Genomic DNA, 16,395 nt, shown 5'->3' with positions numbered 1-16,395 from the left:
GACCTATCATTGTATCCGTATGTTATGTAATCATGCATATACTGGGTATGCATACAACGATTTAGAATTAACATACGGGGATCCATTCAAATGTTGAAGCTTACCTGTGAGCTCTCACCTTAGCTCAGAACATACGATGATGAGAGAAATATTCACGAAATGAACACCATTTCGTGAATTATATGGAATGATAGTAAGGGCTACACCTTCCAAAGAACTTCAAAATTCGAGCGGTTAGCGGCTTTCAGAGTCAACATGAAAACCCTCACCCCTCGTCTAAGCTCCCTATCGAGCAAGTATAAGCTCATTCAACAGGCCTATCACGTGCGACAGCCACCCCTGGTAGCAGCAGCAGCACTTTCATCACACATAACCAGTGGAAGTAGCAGCAATGGAACCAGAAGACCATTCTCAGTCCTCAACCGGCCACCGCCAAACTACCCAGGCCACGTGCCCCTAACCCGACTCGAGCGCGCCGCCCTCGCCGTCGGGTCAGGCGTAGTATCCTTCTTCGACCCCTACCGGCACGACATGATCGCCGCGCTAGGCGAAGCCACCGCCTCACCGTACTTCATCCAGCGGCTGCACCGAGCCATGCTCTCCTCCGCCACAGGGCGTCGTATCCTGCGGGACCGACCACGGATAACCTCCGCGTCACTGAACCTCCCGCGTCTGCGCGCGCTGCCGGCAAACACGGTAGGCGGGACGTACGTGTCGTGGCTAGACCGGGAGGGCGTGTCGCCAGACACGCGGGACGCAGTGCGGTATATTGACGACGCGGAGTGCGCGTACGTGATGCAGCGGTACCGGGAGTCGCACGACTTCTACCACGCGCTGACGGGGCTGCCGATCGTGCGGGAGGGCGAAGTCGCGCTCAAGGCTTTCGAGTTCGCGAATACGATGTTGCCGATGACGGGGCTGTCGTTACTTGCCATCGCGACGCTGAAGCCGGTTGAGCGGGAGCGGTTTTGGAGTATCTACGGCCCGTGGGCGGTGCGGAATGGGTTGAGGTGCGAGGAGGTGATTAATGTGTATTGGGAGGAGGAGATGGAGACGGATGTGGATGCGTTGAGGGCTAGGTTGGGCATTGAGAGACCACCGGATTTGAGGGATATTAGGAAGAGGGAGAGGGCGGAGAAGAAGAGGTTGAGGGAGGCGGCTGGTGCGCAGGTTTTGGGTGGTTAGGGGGTTAAAAATCTGGGTTGAGTCTTATGTGGACTATATGGATATGGATACGGATTTGATATGAGGAATGAAGAAAAATAATTGTGTCATTAGGAGTTGTACACTATTGTACTATGATCGTATAGAAGAAGTACTCCTGTTTTCCTACAAACGCCAATGCCATGCCCAATCGTGCTACGCTCATTCACCGTGATATCATCACTTCTCTGCCTTTGCACCTCTGCCCTACAAGTCCAACAGGTCATCATCGTCTTCGTCATCCCAGGCCTTGCGCCTTGCAACCACGATCTTCTCTTCCTCCTTCGTATCCGCGACGGCGTTTAGGAGCTCTTTAAGTTGGGCCTCGGTCACTTTTTGTCGTAGTTGGCCCGTTCGCGCAAGCATGATGAGCCGGTTCTCTACGTCATTCGCGCGCTCCTCTTTCACGAGTCGGATGCGACCTAGACGATCGGCAGCTTCCGGATGTAGGATCTGGTTTAGGATGGACTGGCGCGCTTCGGCTTCTTGTCTATTCGATAGATATATTTGGTTAGAATAAACTCTTCTTCTCGTAACTAACATATAACCTCCTAGGTAGGTAAAGATATACTCACTGTTTCTGTTGTTCTGCCTGATTCGCTCCCTGGCCGGCCCCTGGTTTACTTGCCCCGCCACCTTGCGCCTTCAGTTGCTCTAGTCGCGCTTTGCGAATCTAGACGTTGCCTATCAGTTCTTGATTCGAAGGAAGTTTTGTAAGTAGGAAACACACCTGCTCTAACTCAGCGTCTGCCATCTTGTTGTTGTATTATAACTTTTAGGTGTATGTAATTATGGATAGGTTAGGCAAAGAGATGAGTATAAGTTAGTGGGGTATTCTAGAAAACGGTGGTGGGGTGATTTAGCTGCGAGGCTTTATCGATATCGTTGTAGTTCTATGGCTTTAATGTATAACTCGGTATTACTAAATATAGAAAATCGTTATAATAAGAATATCCGACTAAACATATTGACTCTTCTTGTTCAGATCAATATTTTCGAATGTCATTAGATATCGTATCAAGCATTTCGTAAAACCTCATTGAACTGAATGGAGTAAGTCATGTTTTCATTGACGTTTCTAACGATGTCTAATTCGGTATACATTTCTTCTGTGTTTATATGTACAATGTATATATACAGTACCGATGAAATTCAGAAATCGATCTCGTTGTCCAAGATCGGATCATCTCTGGGTTGGCCACCCCCAACCTTATCATAATCTTGGAAGTAGGGCTGTAAGCCTAATGGAATATCCATTTGCAGCTCTTTGTATCTGCCTGCTTGCCGTCCTTTTACCAAAGCTATTACTTGGCTGTTCAAGGCATGCCTCATTCCAAGCTCCTGGGCCCGCCGAACGAAGTATCCGTTGGTTACGTCTACGGGAGGCATCTTTGCTTTGCGGATCATCGATATCCACTGGCTGTATTGGGGCTTTTGTAATTCTAACTTCCTTTTAAGCTTTTTAGGAAATGATTCTCGAGTAAAGAATCCAAGTAGGTCGGGATATTTTTGAAACTCGGGAAGTGACTCGATGATGAGCAGAGTCTCTTCCAACAATCTATCCCAAAACTCCATGATGTGGCTACTATCCCTTATTTGACCGAATCTGCAGCCTAGAATGACGGACAATGAATCGGCAAGGGACATGAAAACCATCCCCGGTAATTTTTGTCGTAGAAAGACCTCCCAGCATAGAGGAATCGCAGCTAGGTCGCCGGATTTGGAGAGAAGTTTCATCATATGGTTGGTATGTTGACGTCCAAGCCCTTCGGAAGTTCTTCTATCCAGGTCTACATCTTCATCATCTCTAGCGACGGCGTGAAGAAGAAGCTTCCCAGGTATATGTTTTATGGAATATTGATATGAAGACACCCTCGAAAATCTATGGTCGCTGTGACAGAGGACGTAATTTGGCCTCGAAGCTGGGTCCGTGAAGAGCGTTTCATTCAACTGCTCCATTAGCCCCAATCCCGGTGTGACTAAGCAGACTGTCGTTCGGCGATCGATAGAATGACTAAGGGCAGCCAGACTGGGGATAACTGCTCCAGTAACGGTACTAACTATGATATTGTGTAAAATAGGCGGTCGTTCCCACCTCTGAGCGAACTGGCGGCCGATATATTCTGGACATGGGACGGCTCGGGTCGTCAAGGGGACTCCTTTAATATTATATACCGTAACGGCCTTACCCTCTTCTCTCCATGTTTTCATAGATTGTATGTTATGAGTGAGCAGTTGAACGGGAGGTAATCTATCGACGCTGGAAAGAGCTTGTGCGGCAAATCGAGCATTTGCGTCAAACCCAACGATATGAATCTTGTTGTAGAGTCTGACTTTTGGTATTGGCTTTAGTGTTTCTGCTTCGGCTTCGACATCCAGCTCCACGTCCGCTTTTGCCACTGCTTCTGCTGTTGCCTCTAACTGAGAAGCAGACATAGGGATCTTTACAGAGGTCCCAACACGCCGAAAAGAAACTTCGGTATTTGGCGGGGGTGGTGGTGGCTTATAGAAGAAGTTGTCGAGTAGTTTAGTATTTGGGTCTCTCGGGTTTTGACCTGGCAATGTTGGGGGGTAATAAATAGGAGGGTCGAGGTGGAAACCATCACCCCGCGGCGGTACACCTAGTCCTGCGGTAGCAATAGCGGATAGATGTTTGGTGGCCCCCCGGCCCACAAAGAGGTTATCGTGAGTCCATGTCGAAGGTCTGGAGGGTATTCGCGCAGGAGCCCGCGAAAGCGGCCGGCGAAAAATATGAGAATACAGGGTGGAGATTTGTCGTGATGAGACCTTTAATTTGATATCATTTGACCGGCCGACGTTGGAGTCGCGAGACTATAAGACGACGGGCCGAACGTCAGAAATACTGTGGCAGACTTTCTACCATTTGAGGGAAATAGAAGAATTAAGACTAGAAGTAATTGAGCTAGTTAGAATATAAAACATAATCCGCAATTCGATGTGGCAATATCCAATACCTTGCAGAAAGTAATCCAGACCGTTAAGGTCATAGACTCAGTAGGTTGTTTTGTATACGAAAAGTCAATAGACTTCCGACTGACTGATTTCATCATCTCGATTTTAATTTTTTTCAACTTGAATCGGGTCAAGGATTAGCGCTAGACCGATCAGAATTGGGAGAGCCGTAATTGGTTGAACCAGTATCCATAGCTGCCACAGCATGACCCATAGTTATGGTAAGCGCTAAAATCTTTATCCGAACTCTAATTTTGCCCTGAATTACCGCCAAATTTCTTGAATTACAGCTGCGACCGACCGCGATTTGCGATTTGCGATTTCCTACATACAAAGTCCAATTGATTTTGGTTCTGTTTTTTTTAGGTGGGCGCCCAACCGTCAATTTTCAACCTTTCAACTACCGACTCGCGACCCATCGAGATACACACTATCTCGGAATCTTGTCTTCAGCAAACTTGCATACCGTGCATCATGGATCCTCCGAATATCTCACCCCAATTGGATCGACTAGATGATGAAATAGATAACCTCGAGGAAGCCCTACAGCCCTTCCTTAGTAATATCTCGGATGTGGCTAATAAGCTACCCCTATTGGACAAGGCGAAGTTGTTTGTGCTTGTGACATATTCTATTGAATCTATGTTGTTCTGTAAGTATTATTCATCATGCGCCTTGTCCTTCTAGACTTGCCTGGATCATTTCAAATCTAACTGTTCGTCAAGCCTCTCTTCGTCTCAACGGTGTAGATGCGAAGGAACATGCTGTCTTTAAGGAACTTACTCGCGTGCGACAGTATTTCGACAAGATCAAGAATGCTGAAAACCCCCCACAAAAACCCGAGAGGCCTGATCAGACCCTGAATAAGGAAGCCGCTATTCGATTCATCAAAGCTGATTTGTCGGAGAACAAGGACAAGCTTGTAAATACCAAGCTATCCGAGATGATTGCTAAGGAGCGCGCCAAAGCTGCCCTTAAAGCCGCTCAGCTCGGTAGCAAACGCAAAGCCGAAGAGCCTGCCTCAGCCGATCAAGCAAGTGCCGCATCTAATGCCGAGGGAGCCGACTTAGAGGCCTCGCAGAAGAAGAAGAGAAAGGAAAAGAAAGATGGCAAGAAACACAAGGATAAGAAGGGGAAAAGACGTCAACAAGAGACTTAAAAAACGCGACCCCTGCCATTAGATATTCCAAGTCAGAACTCCCCCGGGATAGTGATAAGTCCCTTCTACTTTGATTGTAGGAATTTAACTGAGTAAGTGCGTCGCTGCTGTTACCATGGGACCTTCGAGATTAATAGGAATCTAACACGGTGTTCCAGCTGTGCTAGTACCAGTACAAAGGCCATATCATACCCTCAGTATGTGAGCTTTATATGTTTGGAGACCATTAGGTCTCCTGCGAGCATCGGAGCCTAGATTATGGCATTAATAGCGCTAAGAAGCCACGCCAGTTATCACCAGTTATGCCGAAGCCACATCCATGGATACGCCTAGTATCGGCTTCGCTGCTCCTTAACTTTAGATAGTAGTGGGCCAACAAATATACCCACAAACATATCACATACAAATAATAACGAAACATTTCACCTATTTCTCTTACAAGAGTTCAGATCACAAGCCTCTGAATGATTTTCCCAGCGCTGTCGGCGCATGTAGCTTGGCTATTGCGATCCACGGTGGTATGGTTCGAGTATGAATGAAGTGATCTAGAGATTTATCTTAGTCCTCGGGACCAGACGAACTCCGAGGCGGACTTTAGGAATTAGCGTCGTATTTGTTAAGGAGAGGAGAGTAGATTCAATTTGCCTTTCCGAGTGACTTACAATCTTAGAGATAGACATACAGAGGTAATTCTACTAACATTTTGATGGCATTATCCTTGAATTAAATATTATCGCCTTCTCATACTTGCTATTTTCTATCTATTTGCAATTTCATATGATCTTAATCTTTAATGTGTTCGATAATGGAATCTGGATATCTAAGTGACGTAAGAATAGGGGCTAAACAGGTAGCTTTGACGGGAAACTTGTAGAGCTCACTACTAGGCACTTACAAGACACTGGGTATATAAATGAACATAGTAGTAGAAATCTTCACGTACGACCATAGGAGCTAGAGAACTCGGGATCCCGTCCGCTCTCCCATAGATAAGCTGGCTACCGCTGGACTAGTAGTTGGGTCGGTGACGACCAGCGAATCCCCAGTGTTGTACGTTTATTTTTGTTTATTTTTCATTTTTGCTACATTTTACTTAGGTTAATAGTTCTAGGGTCAGTTGCTTTCTTTTTTTCTTTCACTTAATAAATCAGAGTTGTCTTGGTGGAAAATGGGTCTATTGACATGGGACTACGGTATGAGCCTCAAATGAGCAAACCACGGTAACTCGGAGTGACACCACCCTTCGCGAAACCCCAATGAGCGTAAAATATGGCTCTCGCGGGTATGGATTATTCATGTTACGTTTCAGACCTATCTGATGACGAAGCTGTACTGGCTTACAGGTCCCCTATCTCGTTTCTCACAAAGTCCTCATCGGGGATTTTAACGTAGCGCTGTAGAACGGAGTATTTGAGGTAGTGTCTAAGTTGAGACATCCCTCGTAGGTAAGTTTAATAATTAAGTCAGCTGGATTAGGTAGCTTTCTTAATGGACGATGATACTTGATGCTGCTCCTATACCTTTGGTATTGTCCGATGGGTAGGTACATACGTCAATAAAGCTTGGCCAGTTAATATCCGATCTCATGAACCGCATGAACGTAGCCCTCATTTCTTCGCCACTAACGACACACAAGGCAGTTGAAGTTATGTCCGGCCAATCATTGTTTCAGACACTTGAAACCTTTAAGCCAAGATGCTACGGTAATCTGGGGGTTGTATAGTAGTTTACCATTTGGTAGATAGGAGAGTAGCATCGTGTTGAGACGAGTCACAACGTAGGGCAGGACGCATGTCACAGCCATGTAATATACGGTTGTTTTCCACAGTTATCTTGTTTCCTGTCTTTTTATTAGGTAACAGATAGCAACTCCTTGCTCGTCAAGTCGTGTGATGGGAAATATTTTATAATATAGGATGGTAAGCAATATCGGTCAATCAGTGTGAACTAGTTGAATCTTTCAATTGAAGTGAAGATGAAGACATTGGAAGGAACTCTAACCCCCGATAGACATTCAAGATTATGGATATGTGAGTATTTATCGGGACAGAAATAATATTCGTATCATGAAGGTTTAAGTTTTACCGAACCTTTACCGGAGCCCCCTACGTAATTGACTTTTGTCCGTCCATCGATTTCCAAGTTTCTTCTGTCACTTTTCTTTAACACTACCAGATCTCTATCAGCCTCATCCATCTTCAATCACATTAACGATCACATTAAGGATATGCAGCAGGATTAACCATACGTAAGTAGTTAGTTGATCGACCGGGAACACCGAGAATCCAATCACAACCCGCGACCACGCACACCGAGCGACTAGGGACGATGATCACCGAATATATCTTTTCTTCCGAATGTTAGATTGATTTCTACAGGTTTCCTATTATTATAACCAAATATTTCATATAGGCAACAATTGCCTGAGGCTTCGGCGACTGCAATCCAATCCTTACGGGGTTTGATATGCTTCCTTTTCTCCTATCAGGTAGCATCTCCATTAATACCTAGCTATATACCACTACCTGTCTACCGTCAACTCGCTAGGCATCCGATCTTTCGGGCCTGACAAGGTCGTATCTCGGTATGCGGGTTACATTGTCCGGACAAGCATCGCCTACTGCTTCCCGTTCAAGCCTTGTCCGCTATGCAGAACGGCATCGAATCAGGTCGAGTCTTGTACCTGAACAGCATAATTTCACATTCCGTCCCGACATAGAGACGCCCGTGGTACCTAGCCTTTGCATTACGCGTTCTTATGCCTATACTGCTAGAACATCACTCAACAAAGGCAGAAGAGGAGACCAGTGTTCCTCCCATCTCCTGCATACCTGCAGTCTTATGTTTCGAAATCCAGCCAGGAAGAAGTCCCTAGGAGGCACGTGGACTGCATGGCGAATGGATTCTAGCTTATTTCTATTCCCTTATCTTGGCCTGCGGCCCGATTGTTACCTAAACCTGACCGACTTTCGATGCCTTCTACCCGGGTCATCCGTTTGTGAGACCTGACAGAATCACATTTGCCCGCCTCCCGCATCGGAGGTGGCATGCAACCTCTGTGTATGATGTCAACTGCGTCTGCCGAAACAATGCAATGCTGCGTCTGAAAGAGTGGGCTAAAACAGCTCAGTACAGTACAGCACAGCTTTATAACCAGATTGTACTTCTATTATCAGTGTCATCTATCAAAGTTCTCAGCCGGTGGTAAGCGTGGTGTTGACGTATGTAAAGGGTTACAACTGGTGAGCTGCGAGCAAGATATCTACGTATATGGGCCGAGATGGCCCTGCTTTGCCACTGATCATGCCTGAAGATCTTAGCTCTATTTGGGTCGAGCCTCAGGTACTTATGCGCTGTAAGGGGAGAGCTTCTCCTGTTTATTCCTTTCCCTATAATTCTATTTGGTAATCTTGGGAAATCTCTATACAATCTGGGCAGGTAAGCAGGCAGGCTAGCTATTCGAATCCTGGGATACATGATTCGCGAATCGGAGGAAATCGACTTGTTTTCAGGACCGCAAAAAAGTTTCTCATCTAACCCTAGCACTGGTCTTACTATGTCCTTTCAAAATGCATCATGGTAAGTGTGCATTGGACATTCTTTATCAGTCATGCGTCCGGAAAATACGCCGTTAGATACTCGAGGTAACAAACCCCCACTCTCGCTAATCAGAATGGACTGATCTCCATATAAACAGTCTAGATTCCAAGGGGGTATCGTCCAATATGATTCTTACAGGAGCCATTAAGCTTTGCTTTAGAATCGTTACTATTATCAGCTCCTACTATACGGGAAGACCATGGGTCAGGGAACTCCCTATTTAGGACAAACACCTAGGAGCTACCCGCAACACCTGCAGGGTTTCGAATGTGGCCAGCCGAATGTAAAGTCTGGGGTAGGCACCCAAGTCCCGGGATGGCAGCATGTCGTCCACGTTACTGAAAACAACACGCGGTCTGAATCAGGCTGAATCAGAATCGATATTTCCAATTCGATGTGGTTTGGCGTATTTGTTACACCGCAGCGATGACTGTGACGACTTCATTACAGAATTTCAGCTGCGATCAACACTATATTAGTCGGGGGCATATTCAGAAGTCCAGTTGGCTACATTTTGCCGCTGCTTCTTGCACCTTGGCAGGCTTATGTTAGCGTAAAAGTGTTGGCTTCGCGCCATAGGCTGTGTGCTCACTCTGTCGCCGTCGTGTCTCATAATGTGTAGCTCTGACATGCAGCAAGAGGTTGCTTACCTCGTTTTTTAATCTCCAGGTACGTCTTCTTCCCCGTATATGCGCCACGGAGAGCATGAGACTGGCTATTCTAAGCACTCTAATCGAAAAGAGCAAGTCTAGAGTGCCGAATTTGAGCCATTTCTTAGCAGCTAAAGCAACATAGCTCATCAAACTTCCGCATGACCCCTTTTCATATAGAGTCGTACATATAGACCAACCGTTTATATTCGAGAACTAGGCTAAGTGTAGTGCAAGTGTGGCACCAATCACTTCAGAGATACGCGGAGCCAGAGTCAGCCTCTTATGAGGCTTTGGGGCCACATCCGAACTTAGCCATCCACAGGCAAGCCGACGGGTTTTACACATCCTTATTTGTCGGAAGTATACCGAAATTCACAGTCTAGGATATACACTTGAGGATCGCATATACCGACCAATACACACACGAACTACTGTAGCCTCTACCGTAGTCTCTACTGTACTTAGTAAGCTTAGAGGAAACTCCGAGGACTACTTACGTCTCAACGGCTAATTACTACGGTGGACGCAATGCATTTCACGGCCGTTACACGAATATCTAGAAACAGGAAGTGTATTCGACTATTGAATGGCTAACCAGCAGACGCTATACTTCCGTACCTACCTAGATCGTTCTATGGCCATGGACCTTGTTGCGTCTACCTTAACTCCTTTACACGAGTTTACCTAATAGACAGTAGGTAACAAGAAATGTAATTAAATCCGATAGGTACCTAGTTCTAACTTTACCATCTGCAGACATATATATGGATATCAGTTATATCTTGCATATGTAGGTACCTAATACCCTCGAAACTCGAAACAGCCCCTAATGTGTCTACCCGAAGCATTCGTGGTGTGTAAGGGCTAGGACTTACAAGGGGTTCATGGCGTTGTACCCACTTTCACCTCACGATTGATAATTGCATCACTAAATTATTATTTTTTCAACCCCTCATTTGCTTCACTTGCCCCTCCTTACATCTTACATGTATCTACTACTAGGTACCTACCTACCTAGTAGTATTCATCCATTTTCTTGATTTGTAAATCTACACGGAGAATTTCTTCCTTTTTTAAGTCAATTTTCCAGTAACAATGGCGCCGAATATCACGCAAGTATTTTCAAGGGACCCGACCTATCATGATTAATATATTATCATATATCTTGAGCTACCTTGCCTCATACTACAGATTACTTTCCTACTCTCGGATTCTCTTACCGGCGGCCTCCCTAACTCGCAATTCCATCAGACGTACTAGAACTACTGGTCGCGTGCTGTGTTGGCCATATGAAAATCAAAGTTCCAACTGTAATACAGTATTTTCGAGATAGTTCGCACCGTCTCCCACGATACCCAACTTGGAATGCTCGAGCCAAACGTGGTAAGAAAATCCTTTCTTCATCAACTAGAGACGACGAATTATGTTCAACTATATATAATACGTATAGATGCAGCCGTATTGTACCTACATGTAGTTCGTGACGACCTTGGAATGGCTGTCGGTGCCCTGGTAAGGTCTAGCGGCATGAACCCCACGGATCACGGATGAGTTTCCAGGACTGGCCTTCTTAGTTCTGCATTTTTTTTCTTTTTACTTCATCGACTTTCACCATCTCCAATGCCTTCTTGATTACCCCTGACAACTTCCCATCAGAGACTATACCGGTCCCCTTTTCTTCCTCTTCTCATGCTAAATGGTAACACTGGCAACTCTCTCCCACTCCTACTCCCACTCACTCGATCCCCCTTGTTTTTACTTCGGACTTAATTCTCATTCGTTACTCTATGGTAGCGCAGAAAGCGATTGGGATCTAACGACGACATACTTGTGGGTCATTTCTCCTTACACATTATCAACTGCCAACTCTGCTAGGGCCAGGGATAACATGGCGCGGCGTAACATGGACTTACATCGAGCTTCCAATCGTGGGACTGGCTCCCACATGGTCAGCCGTCCCGGTATTGCATTTACGTAGGCCGTTTATGCCTCTTTATAAAGCTCGCCTTCGGCGTACACCGCGTGTATGTCTCCCGGCATGGCTAGATACCTTCCTCTCCCGATATACGCTACTAGTAGTTACTAGCACTATAGTTCCCCATTATTCTTTACCTCCTCATCCCGTCCCCCCCTCTTCTCTGCACGCAATCGAAGTGCTACCGCTTCTTCAGACAGAAGTATTTACTTCCGATCTCTTTGCCTCGTGACTGATTGGATCCCTGGTGGACTCCGGTGCCCTGGTCCACTCAACGTGTCACACGCCTCTCGGTTTGACATGCTTGGGTAGGCTCACCGAGTTTAGACAAGGGCATAAGTGCCTCCCACGACAGCCTACAGAGCTAGTTACTTCTATCTCGACGAATCCTATTACAACTCGTTCACGCTCAGCCGTGTTCGGGGTCGCATGAACCGAGTGCTAGGAGTTTATTATTAGACCCACCTAACCTCACGAGCTCTCTGGAACTTCCTTCAAGTTTAGTTACCATGCTCCTCTGGGACCAAGGCAAATTTACGAACACGCCTATTTCTGCCTACTCTTTGCTCGCCTAGCTACCCTCTACTATAAATATATATAGGGAAAGCTTGTCCCCCCGCCCGCTAAACTCACCCTCGGCTTTCCCCTTTCGGTCTACATAAGAGCTTTCAGGTGTTTTTATCCCCTTAGTCAGTTGGATTCCTTGGAAAGTTGTTAGTCTGACAGCCTTGGCCTGACCCAAGATCCGGGAAGAGCTCTCTCTGCGAGTGGGAAACCTTTTTCCCTTCACCTCTTTCCCTCAAGGGAACTAGGTAGACTATTTTCGTGAGATTCAGCTTGTCTATTGAAGGTCTTGCTATTGTAACTTTAGCGTTCTTGACTTTGGTTCGAGTTCAGATCGCCTGGCACTTCCTAGTTTGACCGTCGATACAACCACATTTAATGTATGCACCCTAATACATACACAATTCAAAATCTCTATCTTAAACTCGGTCCTCATGTCGTTGAAACACTTTGCTGGGCGTCTCCCCTCTGCTTGGAGACGCAGGTATTCTATCTCGCCATCATTAAAGAGGCCTGTCACCGAAAATGGATCGGCTGCCGGACGAGGGTGGTCTAATGCGGCAGACAACAACCCGAAATGGTCAGGCCGCTCTGTGTTCGCCCTGTCGGCCACTGCTGGTTTTTTAGGATTCGGACTTGCTACGGCGTCGCTACAAGGGCCCCCGAAGCGTGCCGTCACACTTCTTGATAGTAAGATGCCGACTCCCCAGTACGCATCCTTGGTCGAAATGGAAGATGTAAGCATACCCTTTGCCATAATTTAACCAGAACGACGCTTTCGCTACCTAGGATAGAAAGAGGATATTGCAGACCTCTTACTAAACGTTTTTCTAGGCATTAGATGAAATTCGTCGTGAGATCTCCAAAAAGGGCGGAGAGGACATCATCAGTACAGATCCGGAAGATCTTCTTGCGCACGGGTATTCTGAATGGTCGACTGTAAACCCCGATGGGCTACCAGTTGCCGTTGCGTATCCGCGTTCAACAGAACAGGTCTCGATTATTGCCAGTATCTGCCATAAGTACCGGATACCTATCATCCCCTATTCCGGAGGGTCTAGTTTGGAAGGAAACTTCTCGGCCCCTTATGGTGGCATCAGTGTCGATTTCGCGTACATGGACCAGATAATCCAGTTCAACAAGGACGATATGGATATTGTGGTTCAGCCGAGCATTGGCTGGCAAGATCTCAACGAAAAACTGAGCAGAATGGGGAGTGGGCTCTTCTTTCCTATTGACCCTGGTGAGTAACCCGTGCAATTCGCGCAAAATTATGCCTTTCCTTATATCAAAGGATATGAGATAAATACCTATTTGAAAGAATATTTCTCAAAACTAGTATGAAGATGGACTAATTTGTACTCTGAACTACAGGTCCAAGCGCCAAGATCGGCGGTATGATTGGTACCAACTGTTCTGGCACGAATGCAGTTAGATACGGAACCATGAAAGATTGGATCATCAACTTAACTGTCGTTCTAGCAGATGGAACGGTAATTAAGACGCGGAGACGTCCGAGGAAGAGTTCCGCGGGATACAACCTCAACGGCATATTTGTGGGCTCCGAGGGAACTCTAGGTCTGGTTACTGAGGGTAACATTATCTCTTTCCACATCCACTAACCGAGGTTTCTAACGTAATATCAGCTACTCTAAAACTTGCTATTGTTCCGGAGGAGTTCTCTGTCGCCGTGGTTACATTCCCCACAATTCGCGACGCTGCCTCAGCCGCAGCTGGGGTTATGCAGGCCGGAGTTCCCGTCGCAGCTATGGAACTCATGGACGAAGTGCAGATGAAGGTCGTCAATATAGGGGGAGCAACCGCACCGCGCGTATGGAAGGAAATGCCGACGCTGTTTTTCAAGTTCTCGGGGACGAAGGCGGGCGTGAAGGAGAACATCAGTCGCGTCCAAGCTATCGCTAAAAATAACAAGGGCAGCAATTTCGAATTCGCTAAAGATGCCCGAGAACAGAAACTTCTGTGGTCGGCGAGGAAGGAATCTTTGTGGTCGATGCTGGCTCTGAGGAAAAATAACGAGGAAGTTTGTAAGTCATCCTCCCTGACCCCGCCCCCTAAACGTGCCAAGCTTTGCCGCACAGTGGGTTACTTAGGTCACACTCAATACCTGCGCGCAAATTGAATTAAATCTAATTCATGGGCTTTCATAATAGGGTCAACAGATGTCGCTGTCCCATTCAGCAGGCTAGCGGATATCATCGAGATCAGCAAAAAGGAGATGGACGAGCTAGGGCTTTTCGCTAGCATCTTAGGGCACATCGGAGACGGCAACTTCCACGAGAGCATCATGTACAACCGGAAAGATAAAGACGAACTTGAAAAGGTCGAGAAGTGCGTTAAGAACATGGTCAAGCGAGCATTAGAAATGGAAGGGACATGCACGGGAGAGCATTCCATTGGCTGGGGTAAGAAGGAGTCACTTCTGTTGGAGGTTGGCCCGGATACTTTGGCCGTCATGAAACAGATTAAATCGGCACTCGATCCTCTGTGGATTATGAATCCTGGGAAGATTATGGATATTCCATGATCAGTTCCTCGCTTCCTGTCGGCCCTGGCTTCGCGCCTACCGCCCCTCACCCCTCCTGAACTTCAGGTATCAACAGGCATGGTGCGATCAACAAAGCTATGAGCTCACTGGATTAGAAAAGTGCGCATCATTCTTCAGCTATGAGACATAGCACTTTTTCACGAGCAATAAGGAACCGCACTTACGGCGTACAAACGGAAGAGCAAAATTCGGAAGGGGTTCATTAGTTAGCATTGTGGTCTTTTACGTGTGGGTTATTGATGAAAAAGTATTATTCCTCTTATTTTGAATACTATAACAATAGACAGACTCTGAAATGCCTTATCAACCTGGATTGCATTACTCGAGAATTTTTGATATCTTTTCGGGAGACCTTTCGTCATTCGAATTTTGATGCTGTAGTGCTAGGAGATAGAGAAGATGGTAAATATAGGGGTAAAAGTGGGCCTGCTAAGAATACCCTCAGCGTATAAAGGCTTCGATACTTGTATGATTCCTAGAGACCATCGTTATTCAATTAGCTGAGTATATATTTCTAGGTAGCTACCTGTATATATTGTATCTTAAGATTTGAAATGTGAGTTTATCTCTGATGAGTCATAAAGCTATGAGCTATTAGAGCTTTTGTTGAATCGGATGTTGATGAACATAATGGAGAAAATTCCATACTCAATTTCCTACCATCCTTACCTAAGGCTTTTCTAGCACCTAAATATAGGAAATATATCTTTAATCTAGAGTGCGATATTTAACCTTGAAAGCTTCTAAATAATTTAGTACCCTCGTTATTCAGGTACACCCCTTCTCTAGAGACCATCTTCTCCATGCACGACACATACTGATACGTAGCCAGTAGGGGCATGCAGCAGAACTACTAACTAAGATAGATGACATAGTGACTTACGGTCCCAGTTATACGTCCAGAATTTTGATGCGTCTGAACCTGTGGCCCGACAAAGATTGTACCAAGACTGTACTGAGACTGTACCAAGAACTCAGCCAAATTCATCAAAGATGATGAGCAAACGTGCTGCAGTGTTTCGGCTGGCTGCATGGGATCTTATGGGGCTAGTAAAAACATTACTTGCTACTCGTCAGCACTGGCGTCTTTATCTCGTCTATAAAAGCTTCTCGTCGTCAAGGACAATATTTATTTCGGCGTGTAGGAATGACCAAGAGCGGATACTAGTGCCTTATTTTCAAGGGTTCCAAAGCACCTACCCCGAGGTAAATATCTATGGGCAAGACTGCTCTGTTAAAATAATGATCAGATGATTAATAGACTTGGAAGTACCTAGTATCTACCTCGCGGCTACTACATATTTAGGCAATCACCACTGTTTACTTGAGGTGAACGGGGCATCTGGGTACCTAGGCGATTCACGCCAGGAACGTTCAACTTTATATGCACATGTTAGTATCTTGTTTGTAATTGACTCACTCAAGAAAATTCAAAAAAACTTGCAACTTTATTACTACCACTGTTTATGATCTGCCTAGCAAATGGCAAACCTCACCATCCCAATTATCACTCTGCTCATAGATGCCTCGATGGTTCCTCTTCCCTTTCCATTCATGATAATATCAGAGCTTAGGTAAATCCAATTCCTATCCTATCCTACTGCTTTACAGTGGCCTCTATCTCTCTCATACCAACATGCGCTTTCAATTGGAATAACTACTTTATTCCTAGTCAAAACTATTTGTACTGCACCATACCCCT

At 45.9% G+C, this 16,395-nt stretch overlaps 5 protein-coding genes across 5 annotated transcripts; 3 read left to right on the top strand and 2 right to left on the bottom strand.

Moving 5' to 3' along the window:
- Positions 1–97: 97 nt before the first annotated feature.
- On the top strand, positions 98–1,253 carry GGS22DRAFT_166216 (Coq4-domain-containing protein). The gene has a single exon (XM_047961815.1). It carries the CDS (start codon positions 256–258, stop codon positions 1,183–1,185), a length of 930 nt encoding a protein of 309 aa, XP_047817674.1. The 5' UTR covers positions 98–255; the 3' UTR covers positions 1,186–1,253.
- Positions 1,254–2,016, bottom strand: GGS22DRAFT_166215 (double-stranded DNA-binding domain-containing protein). The gene is made up of 3 exons (XM_047961814.1): positions 1,934–2,016; positions 1,779–1,876; positions 1,254–1,693 (listed from the first exon to the last, which is right to left on the bottom strand). The coding sequence occupies exons 1-3, from the start codon at positions 1,955–1,957 to the stop codon at positions 1,411–1,413; spliced, it is 405 nt and encodes a 134-aa protein (XP_047817673.1). The 5' UTR covers positions 1,958–2,016; the 3' UTR covers positions 1,254–1,410.
- A 258-nt stretch (positions 2,017–2,274) lies between these two features.
- GGS22DRAFT_166214 (uncharacterized protein) lies at positions 2,275–4,288 on the bottom strand. Its single transcript, XM_047961813.1, has 2 exons — positions 4,179–4,288; positions 2,275–4,111 (listed from the first exon to the last, which is right to left on the bottom strand). The coding sequence occupies exon 2, from the start codon at positions 3,637–3,639 to the stop codon at positions 2,356–2,358; it is 1,284 nt and encodes a 427-aa protein (XP_047817672.1). The 5' UTR covers positions 3,640–4,111; positions 4,179–4,288; the 3' UTR covers positions 2,275–2,355.
- A 183-nt stretch (positions 4,289–4,471) lies between these two features.
- Positions 4,472–5,810, top strand: GGS22DRAFT_166212 (Sas10/Utp3/C1D family-domain-containing protein). The gene is made up of 2 exons (XM_047961812.1): positions 4,472–4,828; positions 4,902–5,810. The coding sequence occupies exons 1-2, from the start codon at positions 4,651–4,653 to the stop codon at positions 5,333–5,335; spliced, it is 612 nt and encodes a 203-aa protein (XP_047817671.1). The 5' UTR covers positions 4,472–4,650; the 3' UTR covers positions 5,336–5,810.
- A 6,254-nt stretch (positions 5,811–12,064) lies between these two features.
- Positions 12,065–14,802, top strand: GGS22DRAFT_26541 (FAD-linked oxidase-like protein). Its single transcript, XM_047966640.1, has 5 exons — positions 12,065–12,864; positions 12,962–13,370; positions 13,502–13,720; positions 13,774–14,172; positions 14,299–14,802. Exons 1-5 carry the CDS (start codon positions 12,562–12,564, stop codon positions 14,670–14,672), a joined length of 1,704 nt encoding a protein of 567 aa, XP_047817670.1. The 5' UTR covers positions 12,065–12,561; the 3' UTR covers positions 14,673–14,802.
- The last annotated feature ends 1,593 nt before the right edge of the window (positions 14,803–16,395 follow it).

This window comes from Annulohypoxylon maeteangense, assembly GCF_022496945.1.
Source record: "Annulohypoxylon maeteangense strain CBS 123835 unplaced genomic scaffold GGS22scaffold_11, whole genome shotgun sequence".
NCBI classification, from domain to species: Eukaryota; Fungi; Ascomycota; class Sordariomycetes; order Xylariales; family Hypoxylaceae; genus Annulohypoxylon; species Annulohypoxylon maeteangense.
The sequence above is the reverse complement of the archived record's forward strand: the minus strand, read 5'-3'. Positions and strand labels throughout refer to the sequence as shown.